Source organism: Episyrphus balteatus, chromosome 2 (assembly GCF_945859705.1).
Source record: "Episyrphus balteatus chromosome 2, idEpiBalt1.1, whole genome shotgun sequence".
NCBI classification, from domain to species: domain Eukaryota; kingdom Metazoa; phylum Arthropoda; class Insecta; order Diptera; family Syrphidae; genus Episyrphus; species Episyrphus balteatus.
In genome coordinates, this window is record NC_079135.1 from 65899917 (window position 1) to 65913887 (window position 13971).

Here is a 13971-nt window from a genome sequence, read left to right on the forward strand (position 1 = left end):
CATTCAAAATAAATTATCTTTCATCAAAATATTACAAAACTCTCTTTTTATTTTCATTTTTTCCGCTTATTTCAAAAGAAAAAAATTGTTTGTGTTTGTTTTGTAAACAAAACATTCACTTTGAAACATCAACAATCTCATGAGTGTTCAACTCATATCATGGAGGTGAGTTGGAAATAGTTACGATTTGTAACTATTTGACACTTGAAAAAGAGTTTAGGAACGATGTTCATCTGTCAAATAGTTACAAATCGTAACTATTTTGTAGTTTACAGAGGTGCGTTCTTTTTCTAACAATAGTTAACTATTGTTAACAATCGTTAACTTTTGTCGTTCCTAAACTACAAAATAGTTACGATTTGTAACTATTTGACAGATGAACATCGTTCCTAAACTCGTTTTGAAGTGTCAAATAATTACAAATCGTAACTATTTCCAACTCACCTCCATCATATGAGTTGAACATTCATGAGATTGTTGATGTGTCAAAGTGTATGTTTTGTTTACAAAACAAACTCAAAGATTTTTTTTCTTTTGGAAAAAAGCGGAAAAAATGAAAATAAAAAGAGAGTTTTGTAATTTTTTGATGAAAGATAATTTATTGTGAATAAAAAACAATTTTTTTTGTTATAATAATGGAAATAAAAGTATTCTCAAAAGAAATTTAGCTGGTGGTTTGACAGTCTAACAATCTCTAACAATAAATCGTTCCTAAATGACCGCCGTATAGTTAGCAGCGAGTTTTCACGATTTTCAAAAATTTTGATGCAAATAATTAGGTGAGAATTAGGTGAAATTTGGTCAACGAATTTTAGAATTTGGTGAATCCTAGTTTAAAAGTTATTAACAATTTAAGGTTTGGCGTATAGTTAGCAAACGATAGTAACAAAAATAGGGTTTTTTGGTATCAATCGATCGGAAATCGCTTTGTGAAATTTTTATAATAATAATAATAATAATAATTTTCTATAAACAATTACAATTTACACACATATTTAACGTTACGCGACGTAATGTTATGTAACGTAGTAAAATCTGTCATACACGTACACAAAACCAACACACATGAAACAAAATCTGTCCCAAACAACGTCAAAATTTTTGACAGCCCATAATTTATTTCACATTTTTTCCCGCGTTTCTTTCTATTTAAACAAACAAAAAAAAGAAAAGTTCTCGACAAACTTTTATGTACATCCTAAATATACCTATATCCCGGTCTGTAATTTTCTAAAAATATTTTTTGTTAATTATTTATTGTCCTTTTATGGGAAGTGCTAAAAACTTATCCATCGTTGGTTGTGTTAAATGCATTAAGGTGCTTCAGAAAAAAAGAGTCCAATAGACTTATGTTTGCAAGCCGCCACCATCAGTTTTTCTTTTTATTTATAAACAAATCTTAAGCATTTTCTTAAGGGAAAAACAAAAAAGAAGAAGATTTTAAATGATGGCCAACAGAATCATTCAATTATACATATGTGCAAGCTATCCTAGACTTTATGCTGCAAAGGATGAGTGTACTATTGCGACAAGGTTTAGTACGTCTTATGCTGATTGCAACATATATACTCTTGGTACAGATTCCAAGAATCTTAAATAACAAATAACATTTTATTATAGTGAGCGTATCAAGAAGATCCCAGGCTAAAGGAGATTAATATGAAAGTGCAACGAATCGAAAAATCAACAACGTGCTTAGTCTTAACACTAATCAAGCAATTTGATGATCAAAATACACTCCGTCAGATGCTCTACATCGCTGACAATGTACCTAATTTCCATATGTTGTTCAAGATGCGCCCCTCTGATCTGATTTATAAAATCTAGTAGCCACATTCAAAGAATGTCAAACCTGCTGAAAATGCAGACGATATTCTTGAAGACCATGAGGAAAATCCACATGTTTTCTTTAAACGTTTACCCGAGGTTATTGGCGACATTTGGAAACGTATAACGTCAGTGTGGGCGTGTATACTGAAACAGTATTTGAAAGATATGTACGCCCTACAGGCTAAGAAGACGGTAAAATATCAAATAACACAAACATTTTACAAAAAATTGTTACGACGAAAACAGTGCCCAATTTCAATTGCAGAAATTAAGGAATTGGTCATAAAATCAAGTGATGTCTGTTTAAATCCAGAAGATGAGAAAGATTTATTTATATGTATGTACATATGTTCTTTATGATAAATGTAAAAGAATTTATTCTCTTTCAGTTTTTCAGTTTAAACAACTTATAAATAAGTTTGATCCAGATGATGCATATCTGCTCTTGATAAAGAAAAAAAATAAACATGATCAAGCTGGTGAGAGTAGTATAGGAGCAAGAGCGGGCAGTGCGACAACGCCACATGTAAATAGTGTTAATCATACGATGGTTTCAAGACCATCCCAAAGCAAGGTTAGTCAAAGAATGTTGTCTTTGTGATTTGCTTTCACAAGTTATTTTTTTTATCGATAGAATGCAACAAAAAATTCTTTCCTATAATCTTTCCTATTTTCTATTCCTTCTGACTTGTGCCGTGCAGCATGCATTTAAAAGTTATAAAGGTCCTACAAGCATATAGTCAAAATTATTATTGTTAATGCTCCTGGAGTCAGGTGCTTCTATTAATAAAGTACCTACAAAAATTTAATATTATTTTCAAATGCAAAGTTTTCAACATTTTAATTCTTATATTTGACAAAAATGTTTGTCAGATCTATGCTTAAACTAATCAAAATTGCACCTCCTTGCTAGCATGCCTTCATTACACGGCCAGTAAAACCCAGATTCGTGAAAACAGTCAAATAATTATGTTCTTTGTTCTGACAATTTTGTTACATATGTATTATGTTTCTCTTGAAACTGTTCTGCTGTGTTATAATTTTTTTAGCGTGTCTAATGCAAAATTCTGCCAATTACTTGTGTATATGTATGTCTGTCTTCAAATGGGTAGGATTTTACTATCGGGTTTCAACTACCTTTTTTGTGATCTACAAGTTTCATCAGACAGAATCGGATAACAATGTTTTCTTGTGTGAATATTATTTTTTTTTTTGTTTATATGGAATCTTGCAATCTATTTTAAAGTATAGCACTACCACAAAATTTGTTAACCAAAATGTAGGCTTACATGTACGATGTACCTACCTAAACCCAAATATACAATTATTGTCTTTGGAATCGATATCTTAAGATATAAAAAATAGTAAACAAAAACAATACCGTCCCATTGTAGCACTTTGCTTTTATTTACCCCTAAAAAATGTTATAATTGTTTTAATACAATTTTTTTTTCAGAGAATCGTTGGATAGTAGCAGTGGAAAAATTGCACCCAGCATAGGCTTTGGAACGCCAACATTACAGAACAAATGAATCAGAAACAACTATTGGAAAATTGACCCAATGAATAATAATAATAATAATTAGTTTTTAACAAGTCTTGTTATTTAATTAAACAATTTGGCGGAAAATTGATGAACATACCTTTTGTTTTGATCTGGATTTGTTTTTATCTCAAAACTGTTCTTACTTTGGTTCGATATATAAATATATTTATCAATATATAAATGTTCAATAAATCAATAGTACCTATAATAGTATCTGGTTAGTAATGAAAATGACTTTTTTTAAGTTTTGAGAATCACTTTGAAAATTAACACCACACAAACTAACAAGTTATTCTTTAGAAATCTCGAATAAACATTATTATTTAATGTTATCACAAAAGCAAAATTTCTTGAACAATATATTTTTTTCGTACTATACAAATAAATTAATAATTTTTTTTTGTTTTTTTTTTTTTTAAATTGAAATTTTTGAAAATAAGTAAGTATGTTCTTAGTTGCAAGTTAGGTTAGTACAAAATTAAATGCGTACTTCCTCCTACAGTTCAAGGCTATAAAAAACCTAATTAAAGAACTGAATTTAATCAAAATCTTAAGATCGGGAATATTTGAATGAATCAAAAATGTTATATTGGAGTTATTCAAAACAAGCATTTAAGTAAATTATTTCTCCGTATTTCAAGAAAACCAGTTTATTAGCCTCTGTAGCCGCGTTTCTTCATGCATGCATTTCGCACGTTGAGAAAGATAGTGTCGCAATTCAAAAAGTGATTTTGAATATGATTTTCTTATTTACTTCGGCTGAAAAATCGTTATTTTTGAGTTGTGTCACTATGCTTCTGAACGTAAGATAAGGCAGTATTTATATTTGAATCAGAGATTTTTTGGCAGATCCAATGATCTTTCGTGGCAAATTGGCCAAGAGATTTATTTTTATTCGTAATACTATGTTTCCACCTACGCTAAATCCGAGATTTAGCTAAGTAGATTTAGAATAAATCTCGAGATTTATTTTAAATCTACTTCACTCAACCTCAGATTTGGGTCCAGCTACCCTAAATCTAAGTTTTCACCTACGTTCAATCCGAGATTTAGAACAAAACTCGAGATTTATGCTAAATCTACTAAGCTAAATATCGGATTCAGGGTAAGTGGAAACGTAGTATAAGTAACTGTGTGTGGACGATTTTTTTAAACATATAAAAGTCATGTAAGAGTTTCGTGTGCAAATAGGTGTAAATCTCGATAAAAAAGGCAATGAGTATTTTATATAATGGGTTTGAAAGAACTTTAATGGTTTATAACATCGCTAATAACAATTTCCGCTAAAAGAAAGATTTTGTGTTTACATCAATAAAATTGAACTTTCCAAAATGGCATTTAATACATATCTATTTTTATCAAAAATGCGTTTGTATACAATATGAGTTTCTTTGTTTTCTTAACGGACTTTTTTGTTTATAATTAAAGAAAATCGTTTTAAGCATTTTTGTAAATAAATAATATTCAAAAAGTAAAGAAAAATGATTTAAATAAAGAAAATCTATCTCCGTTTTCATAAACAAATTAATCCCCTTCTTAACAGTTGGAATATCCATTGATAATAGTAGTAGATATTTCTATTGTTTCATTTTAAATTTCTTGATTCGAAAAAAAGTGTATGTGTATCCTTATGCTACTGATGAGCACCTCGCTTAATATTTTAAATTTCGTTCAGTCCACTGAACTGAAATTTCAGAAATTGGGACATGTGACAGGTGTTTGTATGTATCAAAAATCCTTACGTTACGGGTTTCAAAAAAGTTCTGTTTCCTTTAACTATTTGCATTTTAGACAAAATTCTTCTCCTTTGTTACATTATTTAATTTAAATTGTTAATAAAATAAAAGGTATAGCACACCAAGTTCTGTGAAGCTACAAAACTGATAATACATAATTTCTAAACATTAGGTTCAAGTTTCAGAATTTGGTGAATCATATTTTTTTTAGTTATCAACACTTCAACCAAAAGAATACACTAAAAAATGAGTCGCGACAAAAGAAAATCGCATTTATTTAGGAATTATGATTCACCAAATTATGATTTATGTACCAAAATGTTCTTGAACTTTTTCTGAACAAATGTTATAAATTTCAGAATTTGGTGAATCATACTTTTTGAATTACCTTCTTCAAAAGTTCAAATTATTCGCAGACACTTGCGAAAAAAAATACAAAAGCCCATATAACTCTTGAACTAAGATTCACCAAATTATGATTTATGTACCAAAATGTTCTTGAATGTTTTCTGAACAAATGTTATAAATTTCAGAATTTGGTGAATCATACTTTTTGAATTACCTTCTTCGAAAGTTCAAAATTATTCGCAGACAGTTGCGAAAAAAATACAAAAACCCATATAACTCTTGAACAAAGATTCACCAAATTATGATTTATGAACCAAAATGTTTTTGAACGTTTTCTGAACAAATGTTATAAATTTTAGAATTTGGTGAATCATACTTTTTGAATTACCTTCTTCGAAAGTTCAAAATTATTCGCAGACACTTGCTAAAAAAATACAAAAGCCCATATAACTCTTGAACTAAGATTCACCAAATTATGATTTATATACCAAAATGTTCTTGAACGTTTTCTGAACAAATGTTATAAATTTCAGAATTTGGTGAATCATACTTTTTGAATTACCTTCTTCGAAAGTTCAAAATTATTCGCAGACACTTGCGAAAAAAATACAAAAGCCCATATAACTCTTGAACTAAGATTCACCAAATTATGATTTATATACCAAAATGTTCTTGAACGTTTTCTGAACAAATGTTATAAATTTCAGAATTTGGTGAATCATACTTTTTGAATTACCTTCTTCGAAAGTTCAAAATTATTCACAGACACTTGCTAAAAAAATACAAAAGCCCATTTAACTCTTGAACTAAGATTCACCAAATTATGATTTATGTACCAAAATGTTCTTGAACGTTTTCTGAACAAATGTTATAAATTTCAGAATTTGGTGAATCATACTTTTTGAATTACCTTCTTCGAAAGTTCAAAATTATTCGCAGACACTTGCGAAAAAAATACAAAAGCCCATATAACTCTTGAACTAAGATTCACCAAATTATGATTTATGTACCAAAATGTTCTTGAATGTTTTCTGAACAAACGTTATAAATTTCAGAATTTGGTGAATCATACTTTTTGAATTACCTTCTTCGAAAGTTCAAAATTATTCGCAGACACTTGCTAAAAAAATACAAAAGCCCATATAACTCTTGAACTAAGATTCACCAAATTATGATTTATGAACCAAAATGTTCTTGAACGTTTTCTGAACAAATGTTATAAATTTCAGAATTTGGTGAATCATACTTTTTGAATTACCTTCTTCGAAAGTTCAAAATTATTGAAAAAAAAAATACAAAAGCCCATATAACTCTTGAACTAAGATTCACCAAATTATGATTTATGTACCAAAATGTTCTTGAACGTTTTCTGAACAAACGTTATAAATTTCAGAATTTGGTGAATCATACTTTTTGAATTACCTTCTTCGAAAGTTCAAAATTATTCACAGACAGTTGCGAAAGTGTTTGCGAATAATTTTGAACTTTCGAAGAAGGTAATTCAAAAAGTATGATTCACCTAATTCTGAAATTTATAACATTTGTTCAGAAAACGTTCAAGAACATTTTGGTACATAAATCATAATTTGGTGAATCTTAGTTCAAGAGTTATATGGGCTTTTGTATTTTTTTCGCAAGTGTCTGCGAATAATTTTGAACTTTTGAAGAAGGTAATTCAAAAAGTATGATTCACCAAATTCTGAAATTTATAACATTTGTTCAGAAAACGTTCAAGAACATTTTGGTACATAAATCATAATTTGGTGAACCTTAGTTCAAGAGTTATATGGGCTTTTGTATTTTTTTCGCAACTGTCTGTGAATAATTTTGAACTTTCGAAGAAGGTAATTCAAAAAGTATGATTCACCAAATTCTGAAATTTATAACATTTGTTCAGAAAACGTTCAAGAACATTTTGGTACATAAATCATAATTTGGTGAATCTTAGTTCAAGAGTTATATGGGCTTTTGTATTTTTTTCGCAAGTGTCTGCGAATAATTTTGAACTTTTGAAGAAGGTAATTCAAAAAGTATGATTCACCAAATTCTGAAATTTATAACATTTGTTCAAAAAACGTTCAAGAACATTTTGGTACATAAATCATAATTTGGTGAACCTTAGTTCAAGAGTTATATGGGCTTTTGTATTTTTTTCGCAACTGTCTGTGAATAATTTTGAACTTTCGAAGAAGGTAATTCAAAAAGTATGATTCACCAAATTCTGAAATTTATAACATTTGTTCAGAAAACGTTCAAGAACATTATGGTATATAAATCATAATTTGGTGAATCTTAGTTCAAGAGTTATATGGGCTTTTGTATTTTTTTCGCAACTGTCTGTGAATAATTTTGAACTTTCGAAGAAGGTAATTCAAAAAGTATGATTCACCAAATTCTGAAATTTATAACGTTTGTTCAGAAAACGTTCAAGAACATTTTGGTATATAAATCATAATTTGGTGAATCTTAGTTCAAGAGTTATATGGGCTTTTGTATTTTTTTCGCAAGTGTCTGCGAATAATTTTGAACTTTTGAAGAAGGTAATTCAAAAAGTATGATTCACCAAATTCTGAAATTTATAACATTTGTTCAGAAAACGTTCAAGAACATTTTGGTACATAAATCATAATTTGGTGAACCTTAGTTCAAGAGTTATATGGGCTTTTGTATTTTTTTCGCAACTGTCTGTGAATAATTTTGAACTTTCGAAGAAGGTAATTCAAAAAGTATGATTCACCAAATTCTGAAATTTATAACATTTGTTCAGAAAACGTTCAAGAACATTTTGGTATATAAATCATAATTTGGTGAATCTTAGTTCAAGAGTTATATGGGCTTTTGTATTTTTTTCGCAACTGTCTGTGAATAATTTTGAACTTTCGAAGAAGGTAATTCAAAAAGTATGATTCACCAAATTCTGAAATTTATAACGTTTGTTCAGAAAACGTTCAAAAACATTTTGGTACATAAATCATAATTTGGTGAATCTTAGTTCAAGAGTTATATGGGCTTTTGTATTTTTTTCGCAAGTGTCTGCGAACAATTTTGAACTTTCGAAGAAGGTAATTCAAAAAGTATGATTCACCAAATTCTGAAATTTATAACATTTGTTCAGAAAACGTTCAAGAACATTTTGGTACATAAATCATAATTTGGTGAACCTTAGTTCAAGAGTTATATGGGCTTTTGTATTTTTTTCGCAAGTGTCTGCGAATAATTTTGAACATTCGAAGAAGGTAATTCAAAAAGTATGATTCACCAAATTCTGAAATTTATAACGTTTGTTCAGAAAACGTTCAAGAACATTTTGGTACATAAATCATAATTTGGTGAATCTTAGTTCAAGAGTTATATGGGCTTTTGTATTTTTTTCGCAAGTGTCTGCGAATAATTTTGAACTTTCGAAGAAGGTAATTCAAAAAGTATGATTCACCAAATTCTGAAATTTATAACATTTGTTCAGAAAACGTTCAAGAACATTTTGGTATATAAATCATAATTTGGTGAATCTTAGTTCAAGAGTTATATGGGCTTTTGTATTTTTTTAGCAAGTGTCTGCGAATAATTTTGAACTTTCGAAGAAGGTAATTCAAAAAGTATGATTCACCAAATTCTAAAATTTATAACATTTGTTCAGAAAACGTTCAAAAACATTTTGGTTCATAAATCATAATTTGGTGAATCTTTGTTCAAGAGTTATATGGGTTTTTGTATTTTTTTCGCAACTGTCTGCGAATAATTTTGAACTTTCGAAGAAGGTAATTCAAAAAGTATGATTCACCAAATTCTGAAATTTATAACATTTGTTCAGAAAACATTCAAGAACATTTTGGTACATAAATCATAATTTGGTGAATCTTAGTTCAAGAGTTATATGGGCTTTTGTATTTTTTTTCGCAAGTGTCTGCGAATAATTTGAACTTTTGAAGAAGGTAATTCAAAAAGTATGATTCACCAAATTCTGAAATTTATAACATTTGTTCAGAAAAAGTTCAAGAACATTTTGGTACATAAATCATAATTTGGTGAATCATAATTCCTAAATAAATGCGATTTTCTTTTGTCGCGACTCATTTTTTAGTGTATTCTTTTGGTTGAAGTGTTGATAACTAAAAAAAATATGATTCACCAAATTCTGAAACTTGAACCTAATGTTTAGAAATTATGTATTATCAGTTTTGTAGCTTCACAGAACTTGGTGTGCTATACCTTTTATTTTATTAACAATTTAAATTAAATAATGTAACAAAGGAGAAGAATTTTGTCTAAAATGCAAATAGTTAAAGGAAACAGAACTTTTTTGAAACCCGTAACGTAAGGATTTTTGATACATACAAACACCTGTCACATGTCCCAATTTCTGAAATTTCAGTTCAGTGGACTGAACGAAATTTAAAATATTAAGCGAGGTGCTCATCAGTAGCATAAGGATACACATACACTTTTTTTCGAATCAAGAAATTTAAAATGAAACAATAGAAATATCTACTACTATTATCAATGGATATTCCAACTGTTAAGAAGGGGATTAATTTGTTTATGAAAACGGAGATAGATTTTCTTTATTTAAATCATTTTTCTTTACTTTTTGAATATTATTTATTTACAAAAATGCTTAAAACGATTTTCTTTAATTATAAACAAAAAAGTCCGTTAAGAAAACAAAGAAACTCATATTGTATACAAACGCATTTTTGATAAAAATAGATATGTATTAAATGCCATTTTGGAAAGTTCAATTTTATTGATGTAAACACAAAATCTTTCTTTTAGCGGAAATTGTTATTAGCGATGTTATAAACCATTAAAGTTCTTTCAAACCCATTATATAAAATACTCATTGCCTTTTTTATCGAGATTTACACCTATTTGCACACGAAACTCTTACATGACTTTTATATGTTTAAAAAAATCGTCCACACACAGTTACTTATACTACGTTTCCACTTACCCTGAATCCGATATTTAGCTTAGTAGATTTAGCATAAATCTCGAGTTTTGTTCTAAATCTCGGATTGAAAGTAGGTGAAAACTTAGATTTAGGGTAGCTGGACCCAAATCTGAGGTTGAGTGAAGTAGATTTAAAATAAATCTCGAGATTTATTCTAAATCTACTTAGCTAAATCTCGGATTTAGCGTAGGTGGAAACATAGTATTACGAATAAAAATAAATCTCTTGGCCAATTTGCCACGAAAGATCATTGGATCTGCCAAAAAATCTCTGATTCAAATATAAATACTGCCTTATCTTACGTTCAGAAGCATAGTGACACAACTCAAAAATAACGATTTTTCAGCCGAAGTAAATAAGAAAATCATATTCAAAATCACTTTTTGAATTGCGACACTATCTTTCTCAACGTGCGAAATGCATGCATGAAGAAACGCGGCTACAGAGGCTAATAAACTGGTTTTCTTGAAATACGGAGAAATAATTTACTTAAATGCTTGTTTTGAATAACTCCAATATAACATTTTTGATTCATTCAAATATTCCCGATCTTAAGATTTTGATTAAATTCAGTTCTTTAATTAGGTTTTTTATAGCCTTGAACTGTAGGAGGAAGTACGCATTTAATTTTGTACTAACCTAACTTGCAACTAAGAACATACTTACTTATTTTCAAAAATTTCAATTTAAAAAAAAAAAAAACAAAAAAAAATTATTAATTTATTTGTATAGTACGAAAAAAATATATTGTTCAAGAAATTTTGCTTTTGTGATAACATTAAATAATAATGTTTATTCGAGATTTCTAAAGAATAACTTGTTAGTTTGTGTGGTGTTAATTTTCAAAGTGATTCTCAAAACTTAAAAAAAGTCATTTTCATTACTAACCAGATACTATTATAGGTACTATTGATTTATTGAACATTTATATATTGATAAATATATTTATATATCGAACCAAAGTAAGAACAGTTTTGAGATAAAAACAAATCCAGATCAAAACAAAAGGTATGTTCATCAATTTTCCGCCAAATTGTTTAATTAAATAACAAGACTTGTTAAAAACTAATTATTATTATTATTATTCATTGGGTCAATTTTCCAATAGTTGTTTCTGATTCATTTGTTCTGTAATGTTGGCGTTCCAAAGCCTATGCTGGGTGCAATTTTTCCACTGCTACTATCCAACGATTCTCTGAAAAAAAAATTGTATTAAAACAATTATAACATTTTTTAGGGGTAAATAAAAGCAAAGTGCTACAATGGGACGGTATTGTTTTTGTTTACTATTTTTTATATCTTAAGATATCGATTCCAAAGACAATAATTGTATATTTGGGTTTAGGTAGGTACATCGTACATGTAAGCCTACATTTTGGTTAACAAATTTTGTGGTAGTGCTATACTTTAAAATAGATTGCAAGATTCCATATAAACAAAAAAAAAATAATATTCACACAAGAAAACATTGTTATCCGATTCTGTCTGATGAAACTTGTAGATCACAAAAAAGGTAGTTGAAACCCGATAGTAAAATCCTACCCATTTGAAGACAGACATACATATACACAAGTAATTGGCAGAATTTTGCATTAGACACGCTAAAAAATTATAACACAGCAGAACAGTTTCAAGAGAAACATAATACATATGTAACAAAATTGTCAGAACAAAGAACATAATTATTTGACTGTTTTCACGAATCTGGGTTTTACTGGCCGTGTAATGAAGGCATGCTAGCAAGGAGGTGCAATTTTGATTAGTTTAAGCATAGATCTGACAAACATTTTTGTCAAATATAAGAATTAAAATGTTGAAAACTTTGCATTTGAAAATAATATTAAATTTTTGTAGGTACTTTATTAATAGAAGCACCTGACTCCAGGAGCATTAACAATAATAATTTTGACTATATGCTTGTAGGACCTTTATAACTTTTAAATGCATGCTGCACGGCACAAGTCAGAAGGAATAGAAAATAGGAAAGATTATAGGAAAGAATTTTTTGTTGCATTCTATCGATAAAAAAAATAACTTGTGAAAGCAAATCACAAAGACAACATTCTTTGACTAACCTTGCTTTGGGATGGTCTTGAAACCATCGTATGATTAACACTATTTACATGTGGCGTTGTCGCACTGCCCGCTCTTGCTCCTATACTACTCTCACCAGCTTGATCATGTTTATTTTTTTTCTTTATCAAGAGCAGATATGCATCATCTGGATCAAACTTATTTATAAGTTGTTTAAACTGAAAAACTGAAAGAGAATAAATTCTTTTACATTTATCATAAAGAACATATGTACATACATATAAATAAATCTTTCTCATCTTCTGGATTTAAACAGACATCACTTGATTTTATGACCAATTCCTTAATTTCTGCAATTGAAATTGGGCACTGTTTTCGTCGTAACAATTTTTTGTAAAATGTTTGTGTTATTTGATATTTTACCGTCTTCTTAGCCTGTAGGGCGTACATATCTTTCAAATACTGTTTCAGTATACACGCCCACACTGACGTTATACGTTTCCAAATGTCGCCAATAACCTCGGGTAAACGTTTAAAGAAAACATGTGGATTTTCCTCATGGTCTTCAAGAATATCGTCTGCATTTTCAGCAGGTTTGACATTCTTTGAATGTGGCTACTAGATTTTATAAATCAGATCAGAGGGGCGCATCTTGAACAACATATGGAAATTAGGTACATTGTCAGCGATGTAGAGCATCTGACGGAGTGTATTTTGATCATCAAATTGCTTGATTAGTGTTAAGACTAAGCACGTTGTTGATTTTTCGATTCGTTGCACTTTCATATTAATCTCCTTTAGCCTGGGATCTTCTTGATACGCTCACTATAATAAAATGTTATTTGTTATTTAAGATTCTTGGAATCTGTACCAAGAGTATATATGTTGCAATCAGCATAAGACGTACTAAACCTTGTCGCAATAGTACACTCATCCTTTGCAGCATAAAGTCTAGGATAGCTTGCACATATGTATAATTGAATGATTCTGTTGGCCATCATTTAAAATCTTCTTCCTTTTTTGTTTTTCCCTTAAGAAAATGCTTAAGATTTGTTTATAAATAAAAAGAAAAACTGATGGTGGCGGCTTGCAAACATAAGTCTATTGGACTCTTTTTTTCTGAAGCACCTTAATGCATTTAACACAACCAACGATGGATAAGTTTTTAGCACTTCCCATAAAAGGACAATAAATAATTAACAAAAAATATTTTTAGAAAATTACAGACCGGGATATAGGTATATTTAGGATGTACATAAAAGTTTGTCGAGAACTTTTCTTTTTTTTGTTTGTTTAAATAGAAAGAAACGCGGGAAAAAATGTGAAATAAATTATGGGCTGTCAAAAATTTTGACGTTGTTTGGGACAGATTTTGTTTCATGTGTGTTGGTTTTGTGTACGTGTATGACAGATTTTACTACGTTACATAACATTACGTCGCGTAACGTTAAATATGTGTGTAAATTGTAATTGTTTATAGAACTGTCATTTTTTTCACATTTTGTTAATTATTTATTAAACTATGA

The 13971-nt window shown here is 29.1% G+C and overlaps 2 protein-coding genes across 8 annotated transcripts; one reads left to right on the forward strand and one right to left on the reverse strand.

Moving 5' to 3' along the window:
* Positions 1 to 1288: 1288 nt before the first annotated feature.
* LOC129911482 (uncharacterized) lies at positions 1289 to 3756 on the forward strand. Of its 4 annotated transcripts, none has more exons than XR_008771647.1 (4): positions 1289 to 2022; positions 2096 to 2167; positions 2220 to 2404; positions 3287 to 3489. XR_008771647.1 is itself a non-coding variant. In XM_055989297.1 (4 exons), exons 1-4 carry the CDS (start codon positions 1996 to 1998, stop codon positions 3299 to 3301), a joined length of 318 nt encoding a protein of 105 aa, XP_055845272.1. In that variant the 5' UTR covers positions 1289 to 1995; the 3' UTR covers positions 3302 to 3738. The 4 variants fall into 4 exon arrangements, 2 of the variants coding, with proteins under 2 accessions (XP_055845272.1, XP_055845271.1); XM_055989297.1 differs by having other exon boundaries at positions 2077 to 2167; positions 3287 to 3738; XM_055989296.1 differs by having other exon boundaries at positions 1289 to 1538; positions 1621 to 2167; positions 3287 to 3474.
* Positions 3757 to 11153: 7397 nt separating this feature from the next.
* LOC129911352 (uncharacterized) lies at positions 11154 to 13603 on the reverse strand. Of its 4 annotated transcripts, none has more exons than XM_055989120.1 (5): positions 13353 to 13603; positions 12869 to 13270; positions 12724 to 12814; positions 12487 to 12671; positions 11154 to 11606 (listed from the first exon to the last, which is right to left on the reverse strand). In XM_055989120.1, exons 2-5 carry the CDS (start codon positions 12893 to 12895, stop codon positions 11592 to 11594), a joined length of 318 nt encoding a protein of 105 aa, XP_055845095.1. In that variant the 5' UTR covers positions 12896 to 13270; positions 13353 to 13603; the 3' UTR covers positions 11154 to 11591. The 4 variants fall into 4 exon arrangements, 2 of the variants coding, with proteins under 2 accessions (XP_055845095.1, XP_055845094.1); XR_008771628.1 differs by having other exon boundaries at positions 11420 to 11606; positions 12724 to 12795; XM_055989119.1 differs by having other exon boundaries at positions 11410 to 11606; positions 12724 to 13270.
* Positions 13604 to 13971: the final 368 nt, after the last annotated feature.